This window comes from Pezoporus wallicus, unplaced genomic scaffold, assembly GCF_028554395.1.
Source record: "Pezoporus wallicus isolate ANWC-B61680 ecotype Strahan unplaced genomic scaffold, APGP_CSIRO_Pwel_v1 scaffold_6445, whole genome shotgun sequence".
NCBI classification, from domain to species: domain Eukaryota; kingdom Metazoa; phylum Chordata; class Aves; order Psittaciformes; family Psittacidae; genus Pezoporus; species Pezoporus wallicus.
In genome coordinates this window covers 3897924-3922485 of record NW_026641753.1, presented here as the reverse complement: position 1 = coordinate 3922485, position 24562 = coordinate 3897924, and the positions used below count along the sequence as shown (strand labels likewise).

The window sequence follows — 24562 nt, the reverse complement described above, 5'->3', positions numbered from 1 at the left end:
TATGCCAAGGAAAGAGCCTCTTCTGTTCCCAAAGACTCCGATTCAGAGGGAAAACTGTAGAGGGAGAAAAGAGTATCACACAGGAAACTGATGAACAGCACCCTGGCCTTGGTGAAACAAGGGGGAAAATTCCTTTTCTGATTTCAGCAGGTTACAAGGGTAACCAGACACAGACAAAATCCGCCCATACTGTGCATGATAAAGACAAGTGACACAATGTGAAGCCTCAAATATGGAAGCATGCTGAAAAGTAGTCTTTCCAGAGAGCTGATGGACTGACTGGAAGATGTGGAGGAAAAGCAGAAAAGCTTCCAAAGAAGGCAAGGGAGATTTTACAACGTGAATCCTTGCCCAGAAACTGTATTTTCTTGGGGAAATTTCAAGGATTGCAACAGACAGAAACGCCTTGGCCACTTTCTGGTTTTGCACTCGACACTGCTGAAATGTGTGGTTTCTGAGGGTCTTGCTCTATACCAGGTACAACTCAAAGAATTTTGCCCTCACTTTGATCCTTCCTGTGGCACTGTCATAGCTATTTTTGTGTGCAGAGCAGAAGTTGGACAGATGAAGACTTGAGGTGAAACACGAAGCATTAAGCAGCTCCAAAAGTTACAGTATTTGCTCGGGTGGATTCCAAGTGATTTTAAAGAAAAAGCAACCTTACTGTTTTTTATAGCTTCCAATGTGCTTCTTGCTTTAGATGAAACAGTCCCAGTGCCATTAGTTAACGTGCATATCAACAAAAGACTGTGCTGCTTATTTTCGTTCATCCTATCCAGATGGATTCTCAGCCTTTGATCTTTGATACACTGATTCTTTTTCTCATGGTATCAAAGAACTGGTATAGGAAATAGAATGGATTTAGATGCTTAAAAACAATCTTATGAATCTTACAATCTAGCCTGGGAGCAATGGGATATTTGTACCTGTATTACTAAAGGGCACCTCTAAACCAATAGTGCAACAAACTACTGATGCCACGTTCTTCCGCGTATTTCTGCCTTGCTTTGCAAAAGTAAGAATTCAGTTTATTTTTTCACTTCTGAAAAGAGCTTGAAATGTGTCTTCCAATGATTTATTCATGTGGTGTAATCAAGCACAGAATCTGACCCTGCTCAGCAGAGGCATGATTTCCAGCTCTGTGGTTTTCACCTCTGAGAGTATTTACTATTTGCTTGCCAGTAATTACCACAACCATCTTCTGCTTTGAATTCTAGTACAGAAAAGAACTTTCCAGTTTGTTTCTTTAAACTTGAAGGAGACTTCATTTTAAAACTCAGGTGAAGGGAGCACTCCCAAGGTTCTGGTGATAAAACCATTTCCAAGTTTTTCCTTCTTGACTGTTCACCAAGTTCGGCATTATTGGCTCCTGTCTAAAATGCCTTGGCCAGCAATTCTTTTCTGTCCATGAAGTATTTTTTGTTGTTGTTGTTTAATACTCTCTTTGCCCAAAGGGACAAATGCTTGGAAGTGTTTACATTTTTCACTCATTTCTTGGAAATCATGACCCACAGATAAAAAGAGTACTTCTGCAACAATAATTTGGCACTTGCAACGCTTCTGGTCCTACTGATTGTTCAAATGCATTTTTTAAACCCATCGCATATGTTCATGTTTTATTCTGTGACTTTCTTATTACTTCTCAACAAAAGTTGAGAGTGACAGTGCTTACTCATACTATTGCACTGCTGTCATGAAGTTACAATATGCATAGTTTACACAATGATTTAGTGACAAAAACAAGAAATGAAGACAGAGTTTTAAGCCTCTCTGGGAATTTGGGGATATTTGGGTACTCGTCTTTCAATAAAGCCTGTAGAAGGCTATCCTGCTGGTGTTTTAAATATGCCATAGGACATCTTTGTCCATCTCTTTGAATGCTAATTTTCTCCTGTAACCTGAGACTCTTCTTCACTGTAGTTTATTTGAATTCTAACTAAAATCAAGCAGAATAATCCAACTGCCTTGAAAGAGAGCTGGATTAGGACTTCACACTTGTTTAATCCAAGACTCCTTCATGGCTGGTTCCGTGTTCATTGAGAACTCAAGATTTTCTTGAGTGCAAAATCAGACCCACAATGTGTAACTGAAGTTGAATATGAATGAATCACTAAAATAATTGCATGCTCCTTCCCTATGTTATTTCTTGCATTCAGTGCACAATGTTTGTATTTTTGCAGAACCAGAGTTACAATACTCTTTGTTTTTATTGTTTTATTGTTTGATAAAACTTTGTTTTCTTTTCACTTTCATTCTTTTGCTGTAAAGAATCAATGTCTTTAGAAATAGTGTTGCTTCACATACTTTCTAATCCATGTTTAAATCAAACCCCACAACATATACCTATAATTAATTTCACTTCACAAATTGCTTCAGATCTGTGTTAGAAACATCTGTTTTGTCATGGTTTTATGTGAGAGATGTCAGGTGCTCTGTGTTTGAAACACCTTCCCAGAGGAGCAGCTCTGCTTCCCTAGATCTTCAGGACCACAGCCTTACTCACAAGCAAAACAGCCCCATCCCACAATCCATTTTACGGTGTGTGATCAAATAAGCTGCAGATCAGGGAGAGAAACAGCAAAGAGAGATCTTCCTGCTTGTTTGCCATTTTCTAAGCCTGTGGCTATTTTGCTTTTATGTGGGGCTATTACTGGCTGCAGCCACCCAAGGAGGCCAGGGAAGCACTTGCATGGATGCTGAGGACTAGCCAAGAAAATCACTAGAAGGAAGAACGTGGGAGAAGCAGGGCTGGTTGGAAGCCAAAGGCTTCTAAAGAGACCTTCAGGTCTTGGGCTGTCATGAGCATAAGACTCTGTGTGTGTGTGTATGTTTTGCATTCCCACACCACAAAGCTGCTGCCTCTGTCCTGCTCCAGAGTTTCATGTGTCAGACACAGCTGAGCACAGACCCATGACTCATTCAGTGGCTGTGCCTTGTCTTTGCACCGGGAAAGAGCAGCAGCGCTGCATTTGCAGCCAGCGGAATGTGTAACTGGAAGGCAAGCTCCCCAGCCGCAGCCAGGCACCATTTCCACCGAGGTTTACTCTCAGTGACTTTCAATACTTAAGAACCTTCTCCACAGTGCTCTGCGTCTACTTTGGTCCTTGATCAATTAATGGTTTGACACGGTGAAACTAAGAATTTTCCGAACAGCATCATATTCAGGAAAGAGCAATTGTAAGCTAAGGACTGAAACCACTAAATGCACTACACATGCTACAAGAAAGAGTTGGATTCTTTCTTACTCGCCTGAACTAAATTACTAATCAATAACATTTTCACCAAAAAGATGAGCAAATCCAGGAATAATAAGCCAAGTATATAACATAGTGAGACATGGGTTTCAAAAGAACAGAGGTCAAAGCTGCCAAGGCCTTGTGTAGTTAGGTAACTATCTGGATAGCTCAGCTCTTCTTTCCACCCAGCTGAGATGTCCCCAGTCTTTTCACAGTTGTACGTCTGACCTTAGGAGCCAAGTATTAGAAGAGTCCCTTTCTGACACAACAGGTTTTGGGTTCATCAAGTCAACATTTATTTTTAATAACTGGGTTACCAACAGGCGTTGGAGTGTCGTCCCCCCCCACCCTCTTCCCTGTTGCTGACTCCCTGAGCTGGGGCTCTGGTATTTGCTGACTAACAGGAGTACCTGTAGCCTGTTCCCAGAACAGACCCTGTTTGTGGCTCAGTGTTTTTACTGGGAAGAGACAGGCAACACCCTACATTAGCAGAGTGATAACTGGCCATTTCAGCTAAAGCTTTTCACACGAGTTACTACCATAAATGTAAGTGCTACAGGAAGAAAGGACATCTGCTTCCTACAAATCTTCCTACAAAAGGTTAAGGTTTTTTTTCCAGCACTTCTCTTTGCTGCTCTGGAGGCTCCTCCAGTGCCTTCACCAGAAACACACCAGGTCTGTTGCCACCATTCTTACGTGAGGACAGTCCCTGGACAAGTCAGGCGGCTGCAGACTGGTCTGTGAGCAGTGTTAGCACTCCAGTGCTGACTGATACCATCTCCAAAGAGGAATGGTGGCAAACAAGATTATTTTTCTCCTCTTTATGTTACTTCCTAGCAAAAGTCAACTTACCCAAACACATAAAATTTTATGTTTTAGTTTCCTTGGAGGTGACTTCCTTGCTCAGTCAGCTCACTGAATAAAGGTGGCATGCAATTTTCCAGACAGCCACTAATGTTCAGTCACGGAAAAAGCATAGTTTGATTATTACACTCTGACTCTTCTATTGCACAAGTATGTTATGAAAGAAAAAGTTATGTAAAACTCATAGTGGATTTCACTATTTCCTATTTAACTGTTTTACTGTAAGCATGCAGAATGTCCAAAATATTAATCTATGTAGAAAAATGAGAGCCAGCATAACATGGTTTTTAACATCCTTCTGCCTCTTTACAGTAAGACAGATGATCATGTTTAATTTTTTCCTTTACTATCATAAAACCTTTCACTGACTCACAGTCCTTATGCCAAGAGACATGTCAGAGAGTTTTATTGAACAGACAGTGAATATGGACCTGGATTTTGTTGTTGCTGTTTGGCTGTTGTACATACAGAATTTAACTATGGAAGATCAGAGCATTCTCCTTGCTGAAGACACTTTAAAGGTCCAATAGTGAAATACCTTCAACCATGCATCCTAGTCCATCACTTTGTTCAAATAACCTTCATTAGAGGCTCACAGAATTACTGTCATCCCAATGAGTGGCCAACCCATGATGGAAATGACAATCTACCCTTGGATGAGCTCAGTGTGTTTAGTAGTCTTAGTGCCGGCTCCAGGCGACTATAACAGAACTAGGAGGGATTACTTAATCTCTTTGTTTGCAATTCAAGTAAATATACCAAGGGCAAAGGAGATACAAAACCTTAAGACTGCAAGATGATAAAAGGAATCTGACAAGATGATAGTATGTGGGAAAGCAGGGATTACCGCTGCTCGTGTTGTTGCTGCTTGACTCCAAGGGCTTGCCTGCAGTTTTACTAGCATAGCTGGGCTGCCATGTATCTGCTGGCAGGAGTATGCCATGGGAACACTCTGATGCTGGAAAAAAAGGACATTGTTTGCTGCCGGTTTAGTTTACATTGCTTCAGAAGTGGTTTAAGATAAAGGAAAAAGATGTCACTCATCCCAAGAATATCTGAGAAGATGTTTATTAGCATAATTATAGTGATTTAAATTCATGCATCATTATACACCTATGTAGTTTCCCCCGTAGATTGCATTGGAAATAGAGCTCCTTGAAACAACTTAGTGGTAAAACTTAGTAAGGCAGAATTTTGCTGTATCACAAAACACGGATTATTTTAATCTCCCATATGAATATACTGCTCTGGATTAACAAAGGTTTGTTAGAAAACCACTGGAAAAAAACAAAGCTCCTAACACAGCTATGCTGAACGGCAGCATAATGTGACTGTGAGGTGGCAATGGCTACTCCAAGCTGCTAGTGGTAAAGAGGCTTTTTCCAGGATCTAGCTGCAAGGCCATAGATGATTTTCAAATGGTGCCCCGAAGTCTCACAAACACTAAGCAGGAAAACAGATCCCCTGGAGAAAGTCAGATGCGAAAACCATTCAGTTCTTAAAGAATGGATTTTTAGAGATTTTCTGAAGTTTTTCCCTAAAATTCCCGAAGAGATGCAGTTATTAGGGAAGGTGGAAGTCACACGGGATGCACATGACATCTCTCTGGCCACTGCACTTCACTGCTGGAGGAACTGGAATTGTAGGAAATAAAACACCCCTGTGAGGCTGCTCTACAGCCCAAAGGTGGAGGTCTCCCATCCTGAGATGAGCCAGCTCAGCCTGATCTGCAGCCTCAGGCAGGCGAAGTCAGCGATGTAATGTCGGTATTAGTGTGACTGGCAAGGACCTGCGTTTCTGGGAATGGCTTTTGCTGTGTTTGGAGAGGGAAGGCAAAGCAAAGGAGAGGAAATTGCAGTAACGCAGAGCAGCAATATGAAATACTGTTGTGGAAAGCTCAGCGTGCAAACCAGCATAGCGCCCTGATAGGGGGCGGAGGGTGCAGCTGGGGCAAGGAATGTAGTATCTGATGTTACCCCATGCCATGCAAAGGGCAGGGCTACATTTCTGCATGGAGCCTCGCCGTTACTTTCATGTTCTCACACATTGAGCGGTGCATAGCAACTCATCTGCTGGGCCATCTGCTGAGCTGCCTGCGTACTCGAATTAGGACTGCGACTCTTTTCCTATGTGCAGCCTTTCAGATTTTACACCCTCCCATTTGAAAACTTTCTCCTCCTGCCCGATCCATTACATCACCCAGCCTCGCCAGCTGGGACTGACTGCTACGACAGTAGGTGTTCAGCAGCCTTCACACTGTCTCTCACCCTTCAGATTAATAACCTCACCTAGGGGAGAAACATCATATGCACTTGCCTTGCGCTCTGTGTGTTGCCCCATCAAACAGGATCATCATTTCAGAGATGCTGTGGGAATTCCCCAGCCAGCGGCCAGCAGCCAGCGTCTGCTTTTGTCTTGAGTATTTCTAGGTCCTCAGCATGCTGCTGGCTGTGAGTCATGCAAATTTTCTACCAGGCAAAGCAAAAATGGCTGCACCATGCATTGATTTTTATCTCTCAAATAGAAAGTGAGGTTTTTCAGTGACAGTTTACTCTTTTCAAGAAGTTACCAACTTCTCTGAAACTCTGATTTTATTTTTCACCGTAATTCTATCTGTCTGTGATCTCTTTGAGTGGAAAGTTTTGAGCAAAAGATGTTACATAAAATAAAGTGAAACTGCATTCTCACATATTCCTACCCATTCATTGTCTTCAGTTTCCAGTTGCTAGCTGGTAAATGATTCTAGGACTTATGGCCATTAATAGTACAAGGTCTTATATCTGAGTGCTTTCCTTTGCTCCTTATCTTCTATTCCTATGCAGAGATGGCACATAAAACAGTTGTTTTCCTAAAGTCCAAAAATTAATCTCTGAACTAGAACGTACAATGATATTCTCATACAGAGATCCCAGTTCCATTTCCAAATCCAGTAAACCTGAGGAACGAGTCAGACTGAAACCTGCCTGTGGGTGCGCAGTCAGTTCTGGGTATATGAGAATTAGGGCTGCCACTGCTGAAATCTTCACATAGCTCAGGTTGCTAAAGCACATGCAAATCATTTGCTTGGAAATGTTCCTTAGACATGTCATGGGGTGTGACTGTCTCTCTCCATCACTGTATTCCGGAAAGGACTGCACAGCTACTGCTTCACACAAGGTCGCTCTGGCTCTTTACCTCCCAAACTCATGTCACCCGTTCTCAAATGGCAAGTTTCACTAGAGCATCTCTGAGCTCACGACAAGGTAAGTGCCATGGCAAGGGGAGTCCTTAAGGATTTAAAGCAGCAGTGTACGGATACTTAATCTTCACCTACCTAAGTACAGCTTATGTGAAACCTGGCCATGTCTGCAATCTTCTGCCTTGACACAGTTTCATTCACTTTTAACAACCAAGCTCTTCACCCTGACAAAGAGCACAGGCAAACGTCATTGCAGCCCACTTGGAATACTCTAATGGGTAAACAGCTTCAATTTACCAGCCAGCAAGCCAACTTCACTTACAAAGTTTAGAAGATCATTTCAAGCACAAAGGACCTAGAAATATAATGAAAGACAAATGGGTCCTTCAGGAGGATAAGGTAACAGAACTGTAGAGGGTTTAACTCATCCTTCTTTCCATTTAGCAATGCTGCTGCTGATGGTTAAAACTGGGCAATTTGCTGAGCTTGGGCAACAAAGCTCTGAAGAGGACAGTCTGTAGGCTGCACTTCTTCCCGCTGGAGAACTCTGTGTAGAAAATGCCTGGTAAAATCTTATTCACTCCAAAGACAGATAAATCACAATAATTGCTCTTTAGGGTCTGAGATAAATGCAGTCTCTGGCAAGGATAAAGGATTTGACAGAGCCGAAATGAGGGTTTGAACCCCATAGGGGACAAGAAAGCCTCTAACACCCTCTCCTCCAGCCTGAGGCTAAATACTGGTTGTGCTAGAAAACAAGAAATGTCTCCAACTGCAGCAGCAGCAAGCTCCTAATGTAAGTGAATAAACAGCCCTGATGGATACCAAGCTACTTGTTCAATTTCTGACACAGAATCTCAGACACTCTGCAGACACGTCTCAAGGTTTAAGGCACTAAGGGTTGGATTTGCGTTGAAAATTAGGAAAGTTTCTTATTAAAGCAGCTATTCATATCCATTGTGTTAGGGAATACGCCCGGACATTTGAACTCCAGCCCTCCATTCAAGGAGTGCTAACAAATGAAATGAAAATTAAGAAAAAGTGCAATTTAGGAACAAGAATAAATGTACTTGGCATCATTGGCTTTCGTTGTGCCTTCTAATTTAAGTTTTATGGTAAATGTGGGATTTTCTGGAATGCTTCAGTCCCAAAGGTCTCTTGGGTAGTGGGAACTATAAAAATAACACAAAGAAATATCTAATGGGAACGCATGTGCTGAACTGGTTTAGATTATGGCTGTGGGCTTCTCCCCTACTTCACAAAGCAGTGAGACGTCTCATATTGTGTCACATTGATAATTTGTTTAGAAGTAAACATACATATTTAAGGAGAAGATCCTCCAGATTCATTACAGATCTGCTAAGTTAGCTCACACAGGGGCGAGCTGGGTCCGCATCTCCGTGCCCCACCTCCTGCTCATGGGAAGGTCTGACAGCTCCCAGCTGCTCTGCTGCAGGGCCAGGGCTGCTGATGCTCATGTGGGCAAGGCAGGCCCAGAGCACTGGGGCTGAGGAGCTCTGTGGCTCCTGGAGCTCGGCCCGGAGCATCCAGCATCAGCGAGAGCATTTTGGACATAAAGTCAAGGCTGCTGATTGTGAGCGATGAGGTTGCAGCACTCGTCCCCAGGATAAGGGCTGCTTCATGCTCTGTCATGGTGCAGGAGGCTCTAGTTTTCACATCAGTGACTTACAGTTGTGGTACATTCAGTTGGTGGTACTTTTACTGGATCAGCCACTGGAGCTTAAAGGAGAGCTTGCTGTGCTAAGGTCTATACACAAGGAGCATATGCAGGCAGCAGAGGAAGGATAAAAATGACTGAGCTGTAGAAACAAGGCACTGGTGCACCTTCACAAGCCACGTTTACAAAGCAGCTGAAGGTGCAAGTGGGTACCTAGGGCTGCTTCCACAAAAGCCAAAGCACTTTTTCATATATCTGGTCCTTGGTAACGTGCCAGACTACCCCAAAAAGCACAATGGACTCAAATTTCCTGTTTCTGGCTACGCTGGAGCACATTCTTTCAAAGCGTGTTCCCTCTGCCAGGTTTTCCCTTCCGAGCATACCTTGCAAAGTGAATTTTCAACAGTTCCCCATGCCCTTTGGTACCTCCAAGTAGCTATTCAGCTCACAAGTGTGCAAGGTACCACAGTGTTACTAGTTTCTCTTGCAAATATGATCTTGCAAAAAACAAAGCCAAAAGACCTAATGGAACTCCAGAGGTGTCAATGTTTCACAATTTCACATGTCCAGAAGTTCTGTTGTAATTTCCTTCTAAGTAGTCTGGGGTTAATGAGAGTGAAGAGAATGATAGGAAGGAAAGAAATAATTATATATTCTCTTTCTTCTCAACATGTCCCAAGTGTCACCTCTGACCCAGCTTTCTATTTCTGGCATGGACTAAACTCCCTGTATTTATTTAGCAGCCTACACAGCACTACAGTAACATAGCAACAGTACTTTCAGTTGTGAATTTGGAAAAAAAAAAAAGAAAAAAAACCCCATATTTTTCATCAGAAAATTGTTAAAGCTTTGGAGTCTAGTAACACTTTAACAAATGCTTCTATTTTTCCCTTTAAATCCAGTATCATTAGGTTTCCAGTCTGCCAGCCCAATGTACAGGGATGCACTGGGGATCCAGAGCAGTGTCACTGTCATAAAGCCTGTTCTTTCTATGCCAATCACACTGCCCCTTAACCTTTTTGTTCATTTGTCTTAATGATGGTTCAGCTTGACTATTTCTCAGGCTCAGCGCTGATGCAAGCAGGAGTTTGGGAGGATGCTGAAATAATGATGGGGTTTATCTCTTGGTTTTCCCTTACTTTTCAAACCCAGATCATCCTTATTTTATAATCCACAGCTCAAGGGTGATACGGTGCTTGGAGTTCTCTGTCAAAAGGAACACTTTCAAAAGGAACAAAGTGGAGCTGGAGTCAGAGTCCAAATCCCATTGTTTTACAGGGAAAGTTAGCCAGGGAGGACCTGCAAAACCAGCCCTGGAGTCAGAGGAGTACCCAGGGATAACATTCTGCAAATCCTATTTCAGCGGGAGCAAAGTGCCTATGCATCTCAAGAAAGCCATTCCCTGAGCTACTAAAGTGCTGCTTCTTTTTAAACCTCAGGCCTCAGTGACAACTCAATAGTTTTCTTAGGATGACTTCAAAATGTTTAACTTCTCCAAGATAAAACTTCCTCAGCTTGTAAAGCTCCCACTATAACTATTAGTAAACAATACAGATGTGGTAGCTGGATTACCAGTGAGCAATTCGTGAAGCACTGTAGGAATTCTCCTGAAACTGTTCCTTCATTGCCACTGTAAACCCAGCTGGCATCTCTTCAGACACTTTTTCTCATCGCATAGTGATCTGATCAGCACAGCCACCTCTGAATGCCAGTGGCTGTCCTGTGGAATCAGCAACAGACCTTGGAAGTGCAGCTTTACAGCGGGCATGCACATTCAGCTTTCCCAGCATTTATAAACTCAACACTCCCGTGAACTTAGTGCAGTTTGTAAAGCCTGCAAGTAAAACATAGGTCATGTTTGTTCCGAACTCTTGGCTTCTCCTTGGCACGACCATTCATGTAGCTTGAAAAAAATGGCTTCACAACTGCAAGATCCTTGAACTTGTACAGTTTGCAAGTCTGGTATGTAAAACCGGATTGTTCACGAGCTAGGCACTCTGCTGAGATTACAACAGGGTCCTATTATGTCAATTATTGTGTCCAACAGAAATATGAATGCATAACCCATGGTCCCTGAGACTTGGAAGTCGCAGGATGAATAATATTTGTCACTAACAGGGCTCTCAGAAACTACTGTCTTTTAAAAAGCATTGTCAAAAACGAGTCAAAACTTTCAGATGACAGCCTAAGTTCCATTTAACACCTTCATCTAAGTAATTTTATATCCATACTAATAATGTCATTTTGCTGCCTTTCTCTAAAATGCTCTGTTGGAAAGGATATTGGATAGCTGAAATGCACTGCTCAAGGCTTTTGCGGAAAGCTACAAAGCAGTTTGGACTGCAGGGGTCAGGTGGGGTTTCTGGCATCAGAAGGGATGGGAATAACAAGATCTCTAAGAAGAGTTGTCTCATTCTAACAATTACAAAGCTACAAATGAGTTAGTCTCAGAAAGAGAGTATTTTTCTGCCATGAAGCCCAGACATCAGTTCTGGTTTATTTTTAACAAACGCCAAGTTGCAGCAGATTTTAGAGCCCAGTTTTGCATGGCTGTTTGTTTCTTGGTTTCATTGGGTTTTTTTTTTTGACACAACACAAACTGAAACAAGTGAAGGATATTATTGTAAAGCAGAAGAAATGAAAAAGTTGAAGCACTGTGTTTTATCCAACATTTAAATGAGAGAGAAGAAAATCTATTTTATCTGGCTGGATGTAATGTTTTGACATACAAATTTCATTCGAATGATGGCATTTTTTCCTTGTCTTGTCACATTACTAATTCATTCCCAACTCAAAAGGACAAGAAAGAAAATAAAACGACTGTTTCTTTACTGAGTAGCACTATAAGAGTAAACGTGTCCCTTTCCCTAAAAGCAATCAAATTGGCACAATACACATTCATAGTATTTTAATGCATCGTTGGTAGAAAAAATGTGGTTATCCATATTATAGCTTTCATGCTATAACAAAGAGTTCAAAGTACTACTTGTAATGCCTCTTCCTCTAAGACATGTTTGATTGCATGTTTAATTACCACTCAAGTTAACATTTCCTTCACTATTTCAAACTAGCATGGTTTTTTTAAGCCTCTATTTTTAAATGCAAAAGACATGATAACTTGTGGGATTCTGTTTTGAATAGAAACCAATAGCTGGACATTCCTGTGCACTGAAAACATGTAGTCCAAGGTTAAACTGGGGCTTCAGGGCTAGTACGGCTCCACCCAAATAAATAATCCAAGGGAAATTATTCTGCTTCACATTCCGATACACAAGTTGCCAAGAACAGCGGTGTTTGTTAGAAATTACCTTTTTCTTAGAAGTCAGCCTATCTCATTGAACAGTGCATCTAAACTACCAAAACAAGGTTAAAATGGAAGAAAATGGTGTAGAATAAACATTGCACTTAACCTACCCAAACAAGGTTAAAATGGGAGAAAATGGTGTAGAATAAACATCTCATTTAAACTACCAAAACAAGGTTAAGGGGTGGAAAATGGTCTGATTTGCACTTAGCTAATTACAAATGTTTAATGGAAACTGCTCCCTAAAATAAATACCCTGCTGTTATTTTACCAGTGAGATCAATTTGGTCAGGATTTCATAGAGAAGGGAACATGTAGTCTGCAGCACGGGAGCTTCTGTATGGAAGTATTATTTTTCTCCAAACTGAGTTCTTCCTTAATATACAAACCAGACAGAATATATGCTGGATTTTTAAATGCTGTAACAGCAGTGAAAACATAGGTGGAAAACGTTCAGTTAGAACCTGCTAAAAGGCTCTGTCAACTTTCTCCATCACATGGGACTCCTCACCCAGCCTGCAAACCAGACTTACCAAGCCTGCACAGATTGGTTAAATGAACTCAGATATTTCAATGAGAGTTTGGGATGTTGGTTCCAGCAGGATATAAAAGGTGGCTGCAACTGTTCAGAGGGAAGAGAGCTCAAAGGTGGGGCTTTGTAGGAACCGTTTCCAAATAAAACAGTGCATGGACACAAATGAAGTTGAGGTTTCTCTTTAATAGCTATTTATGTGAAATTTCCCCCAAAGCCCAAACCAGCAGCAGAAGTACTTGGCTTTACACAGCACTTGGGGATTTCTTTTAGGTGAGGGTGGCAATGTCCTTTGCTGACACCAGCTCATGGCTAGATCAGAGAGCAGACGCTCTGCATCCCACTTAGCAGTGCTGTGGGACTCTTGTTCCTATTACTTGAGCAAACTCTTCTATAATTCTACTATGCTTTTTCTTTTTAGTGGCCAGTAACTTCCTGTTTGTTCTCCTGATAAATACCAGAACTTCAGCTAAAAATGGAGAAGTTGTCTAGATTCTCTTATCTTGTAAACCCCTGGCAATGGTGCGCTGTGGTCGAGTTCTGGCAGATCCCCACAACGGTCAGAGGCACCCGCTTGCAGCTCCTTGCTGCTCTGTACTTCTGACAGCACTTAGTGCCCCTTGCACAGAGACAGCAGAAACCCACACTGCTTTGCTAGCTTTTTGCAGCTGGTACATTAATTTACCCCTCTATTTGTCTTCCCGGACCAGACACTCCAAGAAATGTGGTAAGAAGTGCAAGGCTCAATTTTCTAACACGGGGTCCATTTCAGATTCTTGTTCTAGAGATGCTGATAAGGAATTTTGACTTTCAATAACGCTTGAACAAACCAGTCACTCAAGTAAAGTGGGAAACTTGCCTCTTTTTTTGAGCAAGTGGTCTTCCCTCATCAATTTGTATAGTACTGAAGATTAAAAATAGCTCTTCAGCTGGGGTACAGCTGTGCAGCATTGACCTAAATGGAGCGGCACTGACTCGCAACAAGAAAGCATCTGTATATAGACCTTTACTACTTCAAACCACGTATCAACACTAACAGTAAGCGCTGGCGTGGCATTCACAGGAGCTGGGGGGGCAGGCTGGCTGACTCCTGCTGCTGCTCCTCGAAGGTGTCACAAACTACAGGACAGGGTTGCAAGGATAGGCTGAAATTAACTGCCTGTTAAAAATCCCCCTCCTTGACCTAATCAGCACATGAATAATGTGTCTTCTCAATGGCACCGATTTCATTAGACATCCTCTGTGCCTTCTTCTATGTCTTTTTTACCCCTCATAGTGACCTTTTGCACTGGCTGTAGCAATTTATTTGTTTTCTAGGCCATGAAACTATTCTCTCCCCTCTCCAATAAACAGAAAACAAATATTACCGGTCAGTGAGCAGATATATTTCCATATGAAAACCATCAACATAAACAGTTTTTTCCCTTGTCACTCTGAATGCCTAATCTAAACCCCTGGTTGGATGTTTTAGCACTAATATAAGGCACTGCAACCCCCATCAAACCTGAAGCAGACTCTCCCATGACATCTAACTTCTTACAGAAGCTGGTGCTCATGATCCACTAATCTCAATGCCAACAATCTCCAGTGGGGCCAGGTTTTCCTCCTGTGGGGCTGAGCGTCAATGCTGAAACTTAGCACTGTTGGTCTAGAGAATGATGGACTTCACCTCCACCACCACCAGTTCCTAGTTTTTGGTAGCAGCTTCTTCCTCTCTCACCCTGGCCCCATCCCCAACTCCCCAGAGCTTCAGGGGTTCCTCAGCACCCAGCAGACCCACACAGCCCCAGACAGTAAGGAGAGCTGGAACCAAGTGGGGAAATGAGAGCACCGCAGCTTTCAGGTCACACTTAGGGGACAAAGAGCTGCAACACACACCAAAGGCTCTCCCGGGAGACTCCTTGCACAACTGCCTCTTTAGATAGGCTGACGTGGTGGATTCATGGTTCAAGTATGAGGCAGGGGGATAAGCATTGTACATGCTATTAAACCACTGTCAGAGCGTTTCACTGCTGAAGTGAAGCTCCCTGTGCTTTCTAATGAATTCTCTGTGTTCAGCATTAAGCTGTCTGTTTTTACAGAAAGTTACACTTGGGTAATTAATCTCGTGTTCGTTTCCTGCACATGCAAGAGAGCAGCCTTTGTTAGGGAATGATAAGACACTTCTAAGAATAGTGCTACTAAGAGCATCAGCTTTGTGAGACATTTCAGGAAAAATATAGGCTCCTAACACCTGCTTTTTTGCTTCTCAAAGTTTTGAAAATAACATTTTGCTTACCTAGAGCCAAATTCTGACTTGGTTACTCATAGAAAACCTAATTGCTTCCATCAGAAACAAGCATCAGTGAAGGGATACTTTGGTCTCTGGGCTCCAATCTTGTAAAGATGTATTTGTTTAATTTTACAAACACTGTAAATATTCTCAGTGGCTTCAGTGGGACTATCTGCAGCTCCCAGTCTCACAACCTGAATTCATCACTTTGGTCTCTTAACTATACATTCCAAATTAATTGGATTTTCTTAGTGACTGTGATGGATTGAGGATTAAGAATTTATCTGTGTGTAAAACAAGAGACCCTCGGGCCAGACCGTACAAAGGCCGGATGCTGAACTCAGGAAAATGTAAACTGGGAGACAACCCTGTGAGAGCAGCTGAGCCGCTCCAGTGCAAGAGGGTTCCCAGCCAGCAGCAGAACAAGCCCCCATGTGAAGCTCCCTGGCAGCCTCAGCTCAGCCCATGGGTTTTGCCAGCTGAACACAAAGGGAGGTGTAAAGCTTGGGGATTTATGCACGTTGTCAGTTCAGAACCAGAGCCAAAACCATTCTCCTGTAAGCGGTTGACACTTGACACCTACTGAAGTCAGTTTAAACAGTCATTGTTTTAAAGCTTGTGTTGTTTTTAAGCAGTCACTGTGATTCAGCCCGAGCTATCTACCACCCCAGTGCAAAAGGCACAAGCTACCACGCTGGTGAAACTATGCAAAAAGTGGGGGGAAATAGTTTACAGTGGGAAAGAGGCATTTTCCATTTAGACTGTAGCATTCACTGTGTAACCCAGTCATAGCAGAAAGGACATTAATCTTTGCTGTACTTGCAGCAGATTTCTTTCTGCTCTATTACGGACAAAGCAGTAGTTTATCCTCCTAACCAGAAAGCAAAGCCTAATCTGCAGAGAACTGGCTAATCTAGTGGTTGATGTTTGAAAAATAACACAGACCCAATTTCTCTAGGTTTTGTAGTGCAAAATGCGAGCAGAGCAGACTGCAACTAGCCTTGTGAACTGATCAGAGCCCCTGTTGTGACTATTATCTTGACTGTATAATGGGGGCTTTCAAATCCCGGCTTTATCACATTCTGTTTTCTCTACTTTGCCCTTTTATGAATATTGAGTCATCAAAAACAGCTTCACTGACAGAGCTACTAATGATACCAGCTGGGTGAATCAGTGGCTTTTACATTGTCTAGTGTCAGTTATACAGTGCTATTAGTACGCTCGTTACAAAATACAACAAAAATTAGATATCCACATTTTATTTGCAGCTCCCTTGAGACACGTTGCAGTGGTTATTTTAGAATTGGAAAATGCTAACCGAACAGAGCAAATATTCAGCCATTTCAAAGCAATACTGCGAGCTAAAAGAAGAAACTCTGGCTTAGAATAAGTTGAAAGTAAATTCGAACATCAGTAAATTTTCCTTCCTCCTAGTTTTTAGTGTAAAGAAAGCACACCACCAAATGATATCAGCCACATTCTTCATGAGACAGTTATTCCTCATATTACAAGAAAAAGCTAACATCAGCAGTCCAGGAAAAATGCTGATAAACAGAAGTGAACACGACAAATGATGTAAGTGATGTATATGGCTCGGGAGTGCAATGGGCACGTATGGAGGCATCGTTCCAGCCCAGTGCAGTGCCAGGGGGTAAGTTAGGTTAGAAGTACAGGACTCAAACGAGTACTATTCAAAAGTGTAACAACAGTAACGACATGCCTGGTGAAGAACCATCACAAATGAGTATGCAAAATGGCCCGCCATGGGCTTACATTTTTAATGCTGTCCCAAGCCATTTTTTTCCAGGGGTCATTTATTTCTACCCGGAGAGCCTTCCTCGCAGTGATACAGTTCCCTATGTTGGCAACACACCCTTTTCTCTTTTTTTTTCTTCATAAAACCAGGCAGATAGAGGACGAAACAAGGGGCCCCCTTTACACACACTGCAGTTGCAGCTTCCATGCACGCAGAGCTCGTAGCTTCTCACAGCCCCCTTCACCTTCCAGCTATCGGGAACTTTACAGCACGGCATCTCCTAGCACCCCTTATCTCAGACACAAAGTCAAGCTTTCTGCTAGCAACTGCATCTGGCACGTTAAATGGGTAAATAAAACTACTGCAGATGTTGCCTTTAGCAAGTGTCATGGAAATGACAGAGCATCTTAACAAAGAAAGACTCAGAATTTGAAGTATTAGGCTGTTTTTATAAGGAGGCTCTTGCCCTTCCCTGGAAAAGTGACATCTGAAATTCTGTTACAGCAATTCTGTTAGTTACGGCAACACTAACTGAAACCGAAATGTGGTTTTTAACCCAAGATACGTTGCATAACAATTGAAGTATTACAATCTTATACGAGCCGGGAAAGGTTAATTCCAAAGGGAAAATAATACGGGTGAAAACTAAAAAGCTCCATAAGCGCATGGACTTGTGAGTCTTTTTGTTTTGGTCCAGGGCGAAGCCGAAGCAGGCGAGACATTCAGAGGAACAGCAAGACACCGAGCACATGCCCAAATCCGTTTAGCGAGAAAAAAAAAAAAACACATCGGCAGAGCCTTTGCACTTACGTATCTCTTGAGTTTCTTCTCGGGGGGTGATTTAATGAGCCATCCGGTGCAAACGACGTCCCCCGAGCTCATCTTCCCCCCCGGCGCGGAGCGGAGACGCGGGAGCCAGGGTGCGGGCTATGTGTGCGGGTGTGTGCGGGGCTGTGTGCGCGCGTGTATTGTTCCCAGCCAATTTGCAAGCAGCAGTAATCAGCTTCCTTCAGCTGTGCTCTGATACTGCTCCAGCCCGAGGAGGAAGTCATGACATTGATCACTGACACGGCCAGCCCTCCCTCCGCCTCAAACACAATGCAACACACCGAGCACGTGATGGGCGCCCGGGGACCGCCGCCGCGCAGCCGGCGGCTGCGACACCCACCGGCACCGGCACCACCGGCACCACCGGCCCCGCCGCGCCGCCCCGGGAGCTCAGCCCCGCGGCCCGGGATGCTGAGGCCCCTGCCCGGTGGAGCTGGGCTCGCTCGCCCCGCAGGGAGCTGCGGGAGGAGCGGTGCTGCTGCGGCCCCGGGAGCCCCGTTTGGGCGCGGTGCCCCCGGCGGGGTTAGCGGAGGCGGCCGGAGAAGGGCCGTGGCCCGGCCCTGGAGGCCCAGCCGGTGCGGATGCTAGTGCCGGTGTCGATGCTGGTGCCGGTGTCGGTTCCGGTCCACACACCTGCCGACCCCATCAGCACTGAGATGACTGCCTCAGCTCCCACCATCTGCCTGTTCCTCTACTCCCGAACTTCCGCACCTTGTGGGTTTGGTCCCCTGTATCAATTTACTACAATTAAATGCAGATTCCCCCGGTGTTCAGCTCTGGATCCCCAACACAAGAGGGTTGTGGAGCTGTTGGAGCAAGTCCACAGGAGGCCACAGAGATGCTCCAATTGTTGGAGCATCTGTGCTCTGGAGGCAGGCTGAGAGAGCTGGGCTTGCTCAGCCTGGAGAAGAGAAGGCTCTGGGGGGACCTTAGAGCAGCTTCCATTACCTAAAGGGGCCAACAAGAAAGCTGGAGAGGGGCTTTTTATAAGGTCCTGTAGTGACAGGACAGGTGGGAATGGTTTTAACCTGGCAGAAGGAAGATTTAAATTAGATATAAGGAAGAATTTCTTCCCTGTGAGGGTGCTGAGGCGCTGGCACAGGTTGCCCAGAAAAGCTGTGGCTGCCCCATCCCTGTCAGAGTTCAAGGCCAGGTCGGACAGGGCTTTGAGTGGCCTGGTCTAGTAGAAAGTGTCTCTGCCTGTAGCAGGGGGGTTGGAAATAGATGAGTTTTAAGGTCCCTTTCAAACCATTCTATGATTCTATGAATAAACTTAAATTTCCTGGTCACAAACAGACCTGTTCAGAAGTGCCTGCAGGGAGACAGGTTGCCATCCCACTGTCACAACTGAAAGCCGGTGCATAACATTGCTGATATCCCTGGAGCTAGTGCCTCTCTCCAGCATGGGAAACTCCTGGCTTTTCAAGGACGGGGCAGCTTGTGTTCATTTTGAAGCAGCTGCTTATATACCATTGACTTAGATTTAAAGTGGATGTAGTGATTCTTCACTGGGTTTTGCAGGTGATTTGTGAGGAGTCTCATGTGCCTCTGCCGAGGCTCAGTGCTCGTGGTGCAGACCTGCTCTGCCAGCAGTGCTCAGCAGCATCACACCTGGGTGAGAGTTTCAATGTTTTCCCGGCATTTTTCACATGCGGAGCTCTTTTGCAGGGCAGGCTGGGCACAGCTTCCAGGGTCACTGCTGGATCCGACCAACTGGGAACCATGCTTGTGTTCTTCGTGATTTTAAACAAAAATGTTGTGGCAATATGTATTTATTGATATATATACCTATGTATATATATACATATATGATATGTACTATAAACGGCACATAAATATATGCCCTATGTACATTTATGTAACAATACAAATAAATCTGTATATACTCATAGCATCCCTGTTGCTAGTGCTTTGCTTTACTACTGGTCATAAAATAATCTTGCCATAAATGAAAACTGTCATGAATAGACTATAAACAACATATTTAAAATGTGCTCTGACTTCTCCAGATAGGTTTTTGAGAGTGACTTTCATGCAGCCTTGCAATATTACTTAATTCCCAACCTTACGTGCTACTACCACCTTCACTCAGCTCCATTTATCCCTTATCCATAGGGATGATTTAACAACTTCACATGTTTAATATCAGGTCTGTGAACAAGGCTTTGCAACACTTCTCCTCGGAGAGATGCATCCAGCCATGGAACTTATTTAGGGAAGGAAAGTCACACTTTCCTTCCCCATGTGACTTGAGTGTGTCACTCTGACAGATACAATAGCCTTACATCTGAAGGCTTTAAAACATTAGTCTACCAAAATTAAAAAGAATTGTGATAAACTTCATGTAACCCACTTTTTACTGGATCATTCTTCAGACAGATGGGTTCCCCTGTCAGTTCTCATGTGCAGCTGCGTAACTGCTTGCAACAGGGCAGCAGAGGAGGTGTGGATGGGGCAGAACAGGGTGATGAGGAGCCCGGAGTGCCGAAGGGATCTGAACCAAACCACAGCCTTGAGGAGAGCTCCAGGTTTGTCTTTGCTTGCCTTTGGTGATAATGCTGCTTAAATCACCAGGAGTCCTCAGCTCTTAAGCCACTTGTCCCTGCCCTTCTGCCACCTGCTTCATTACACAGGCACAGTGTGTTTGTGTGGCTACATGACAACTGAGTCACAAAACTGGCTGTGTGGAAAAGAATGAGTCAAAAAAAGAGAAAAACTGGTGATTTTCCATCTGGATCAGGACTAGTTTCCTGGTCTGATAAATGCTGTGGCCTGCGACACACTCACACCTGATCAACGGATGGGGGATGCAGGGCAAGTTACAAGAAATCAGCAGTTGCTTAAATTGGCATTTGTGCCCCAAACCCGCCTGCTGAGTGGTAGCCATGGCGACAGGGAGGGGTACAGCGGCTCTGTTCCCTGCTGGATGTGTCCCTGCTCTCTGAGCCGCCCCTGTCCTCACTGCAGAAGGGCTCAGCTGCCTGCGAAGCACCTGCCGAAACACTCGCACGTTGCAGCTCTGCACATTCAGAATAAACACAATCCGTGCCAGTTTGCTGATGGTGCCAGTAGCCTGAGGGGAAATGCAGGAAGCCAGAACTTGTAATTAAGCAGAGCACGTGGGGGTTAACACGTTTGTTATGAAAGCTGCTGTGCCTTCATGGTGTTTGTGCTCTAAACACGAAAAGAGCAAATGAAGTTATTTTCTTACCCTGATGATTTTCATTGTGTTCATAATGTGTCAGTCACGTGTTTGAAAACTGCAGGCTTAAAAATGAGCGGTATCTAGCCCTGATGGAGGAAAGGGGATTTCACCTTTGTCCTGCTCCATGCACACGTTTTGCAACCACTTTTAAATGATAAGATTCTTTACTTAAATCCTTCATCATGTTGAGGAATGACAGGGTCTTTGTTTCAAAAACCTTACAGTTGAGGACATGTAGAAAATGAGCTTGAAACAGAATGGGAAAGGGAGCAAAGAAAAATGGATTTTGCCTGAACATTTCTGTGAAACCCAAGGGCTGTTCTATTTTAGTTCCAGCTTTTGCATGTATACATTAGCATTTAGTTTCGGACTTCAAGTACGTTGAATATGCTGGAATCACTGTGAAAACCCAACTTCAAAGGTATAGAAATAGTTCCCTAATACTTCTGTAATGCCAAAGGTTTGAAAGTGCAGAGTTACATATATTTGCTGAGGTTTCCTCTCTCACTTTTTAAGCCTTTTTTACGATAAGTATCACACGGTTACCTTGAAAGAGATCAGGTTTTGCTTGGTAGCAATAACTTCATCCGGTGGCACCTGCCTCCCCAAATCTGCTGCAGGCAGAGCTACAGGAACATTCCCAAAAGTGACTGAAGCCTCCACGGATATGACCTGTAGATGTGATTACAGAGAAAGTGAAATGAAATAAAATGTAAACCACAAAATTGAAACCCCAGATGGTAAAATCGTTCTCTGTTCTGCACTAATTGTACAGGTCACCCATGTTATGGTATGGCTCAAGTAAATTGCAGGAATCTGTCTTTATTTGGATCATGCCACAGTCTTTGTCCTTGTGGTGGGTTGGCTCAACACTAGGTGCCCACTGAAGCTGCTCTCAGCTCCTGGGTTGAGATAAGGGCAGGGAGACCACTTGGCAGTTACCGCCACAGGTAAAAGAGACTTGACCTGGTGGAAATTAATTTACCACCAATAAAATTAGAGCAGGGTAATGAGAAATAAAAACGTGTTATATGTGCCACAAGCAAAGATCAGAATAAGTGTGATCAGTTTGATCCTGAATGTGTGTGCAAACTACATCAGCCAGATACCTGAGAGGAATTCTCTGCTCGTTGTGAAGTACTGGTCTACTCTTCTTTCCCAACTCAGGCTACCAAAGTTTCACAGGAGAGCAACGCCTGACCCTAATAAGCCAGAATAGAACAGACTGGCTAATTGTGTTTGAGGGGAAATTCCTTCCTGACCCTGCAGGCAGCCGATTTAAAGAAGTCAGTGTGCTATTTAAGCTTGCCCACTTCCATGCTGCAGAGCAACTGGTGCTGTTATTAATATTGAAAGCAGTGAATGTCCTTGCTCACTGTGGACAGATGAATAATTGGGGTGGAGAGGATGGGAAGAATCAGGAGGATTTATTTTCCTCACAGATGTATAGGTGTCAAAGCAGGAAGAGACACTGGAGGTAGCTACAATGACATTCCTACAAGCATTTATTTTTCCTAGGATATAGCTCCATATTTAATTGACAAAACCCTGTAGTGGCTCTGAAGGTGGAGGTGTATGCAAGAGACAGCCCCAGCACTGGGAGAACAGCCCTTTTCTCTCATCTAGTGACTGATCCCTGTTTACACATGGAGCTCGCACCACACTTACTCAGCAAAATGCTAACATGCCTCTGCAGCATTCCCACAGCAAGCAGAAAAGCCCAGTCCCACAGAAAGACATGACACAGTATATATGTTCCAGCTGTTCCTGACAGTTACCACTCCGCTCCCCCCTGCAGACAAATATTTCACTCTCTTTCCATTCACAAGGACAAATTCAGCAAAGCCACAGGGGATAATTGAGCCCCTTCTCTTCCTTTCAGTAGCCTGTCCTCACCATGCACAGATCATCAGAGCCACATGGTTTGTTGTTGCTGTTGAAACAATTAACTACATAAATAAGCCTGACCACTGGCATAGAATGATGCCGACCCTGTCTGCACTCATTGCTTCACTAACAAAGGTATCCTGCTGGAGCTGCCTGCAGACTTGGTCACCCCCAGGCTCTCACTGGCAGTGGGACCCAAGGGTCAGGTACCTGCTTTGGATGCAGGAGCCATTGTGAAAATAGAAAAGGAAAACACAGACAGTTGAACGTTGCTGTGGTTTTGCTCCAGGAAGCGTATGAACTGTGTAAGCTGCACGTGGGTATGGCCTTTATTGTTATGGACAGGGCAGAATCTAATTTTACCAAAAGCTCCATGACACATAGGGAGAACTCTGTCAATCTGTTTCAGCAAACAGACCAACACCCTCTGGCACTCATCTCCTCTGCGAACTGGCAGCAGACATCCAGCATCTCATAGGGAAGTCTCAGGACAGTAACTGGTGGAAAAGCTGGCGTTCTGCTGCATTTGCAAATGTACAACTGCCTTTTTCTGCAGTGAGGGCTAACAAACAGAGGCTCACTTTGGTGTAAGCCTCTGGCCTGGCACGTTTGCCATAAGACACGTTTCTTTCTTCTCTGTCATCCACAGAAGCACACATTAAAAATGGCACTTTTGCTACTTTTCAGCTTCTGTTTGCAGAGTAGTAACAATCTCTTGATGTCTGTGTAGGTCAAGTGAGTTACAGCCGTCACTCTCTCCATATGCATCTGTATTGCCCCTTTTTGAGGATTTCCTTGTGGGGTAATTTTATCAATGACCTCTCATTGGGGTCATTTATCAATGACCTCAGCAGTAAATAATCCTGGTGGCTGAAGGAGGAGATACAGAAGTAGAGATGAGGGCTTCTTTAAAGAGCCAGAATTGCTCTTCCAATTGTCTTAATTGCTTTTAGATGCTAAGAAAAAAAACTTAATTTTCATATACAGCAATAATGAATACTACTCAGCCCATGTGTGAGAGGGTCTACTGATTATATGGCAAACTGGAGGAATTTACCTGTGCACAACTGATGGATCCTGCTGGTACGACAGAGTCAAATCTGCAACAGCCAGAAATCCAAGGTAATTCATTTGACATCAAGATTACGAGGGGCCTCTTCCAGATCAGAAATAGCAGGTCACTAATGAACTTTCATTTTAATCTCTTGAAAATGAGGGTTTACTGAAACCAGTGTACTCTGAATCACCCAAAGAAGCCTGAAGTTTGGATGTGAAGCTTAAAGTAAGGTCTCAGGAAGACCTGCAGAAACAGGTGAAAATACAGGTCTGTAGTTTCATGTTTAAGTGAAAAATATCTGCCTAGCTCTTCTCAGGCTCACAGATGTGGAAGGCTCATCACGAAGCGCAGGATGGGCCTCGGCTTCCCTAAAATATTCTTACTAAGGCCAGAGAATACTTCAGAGTGATGAGAAAATGAACAGAGGAAAATTAACATGGGACAATGTCTGCCTCTGGTCTCTGTGTTGCCCCAAAATGTGTTACAGGAGCCCTACCTCTCATACTGTGATCTGCAAGAAGTTTTCACACAGATGGCAAACCAGTGGGTGAAACAGACATTTACCCCTCCTAGGTAACTGAAGACAAAATGAAATACTACTTTGTTTAATTATGATTGAGTGGAGGGCATTGCAGCAAACAGACCAGATATCTGAACTGCATGCAGACAAGGTTGCCCTGTGTGAAGAATGTAAATGCAGGAAAGGGAGAATTGTTTTGATGGCAGCTGCGTGTTTGAGACTGTTACAAAAAAGGAAGAATCATT

The 24562-nt window shown here is 43.7% G+C and overlaps 1 protein-coding gene across 3 annotated transcripts in view; it reads right to left on the bottom strand.

Moving 5' to 3' along the window:
• GAB3 (GRB2 associated binding protein 3) overlaps positions 1-18016 on the bottom strand; it is a 60974-nt gene extending 42958 nt beyond the window's left edge. Inside the window, exon 1 of one of the 3 annotated variants that reach the window (XM_057425248.1) lies at positions 17631-18016. In XM_057425248.1, the coding sequence (XP_057281231.1) occupies positions 17631-17702 (72 nt within the window). In that variant the 5' untranslated portion in view covers positions 17703-18016. The remainder of the gene's footprint in view (positions 1-17630) is intronic. The other 2 variants (XM_057425247.1, XM_057425246.1) reach the window with 2 other exon arrangements.
• Positions 18017-24562: the final 6546 nt, after the last annotated feature.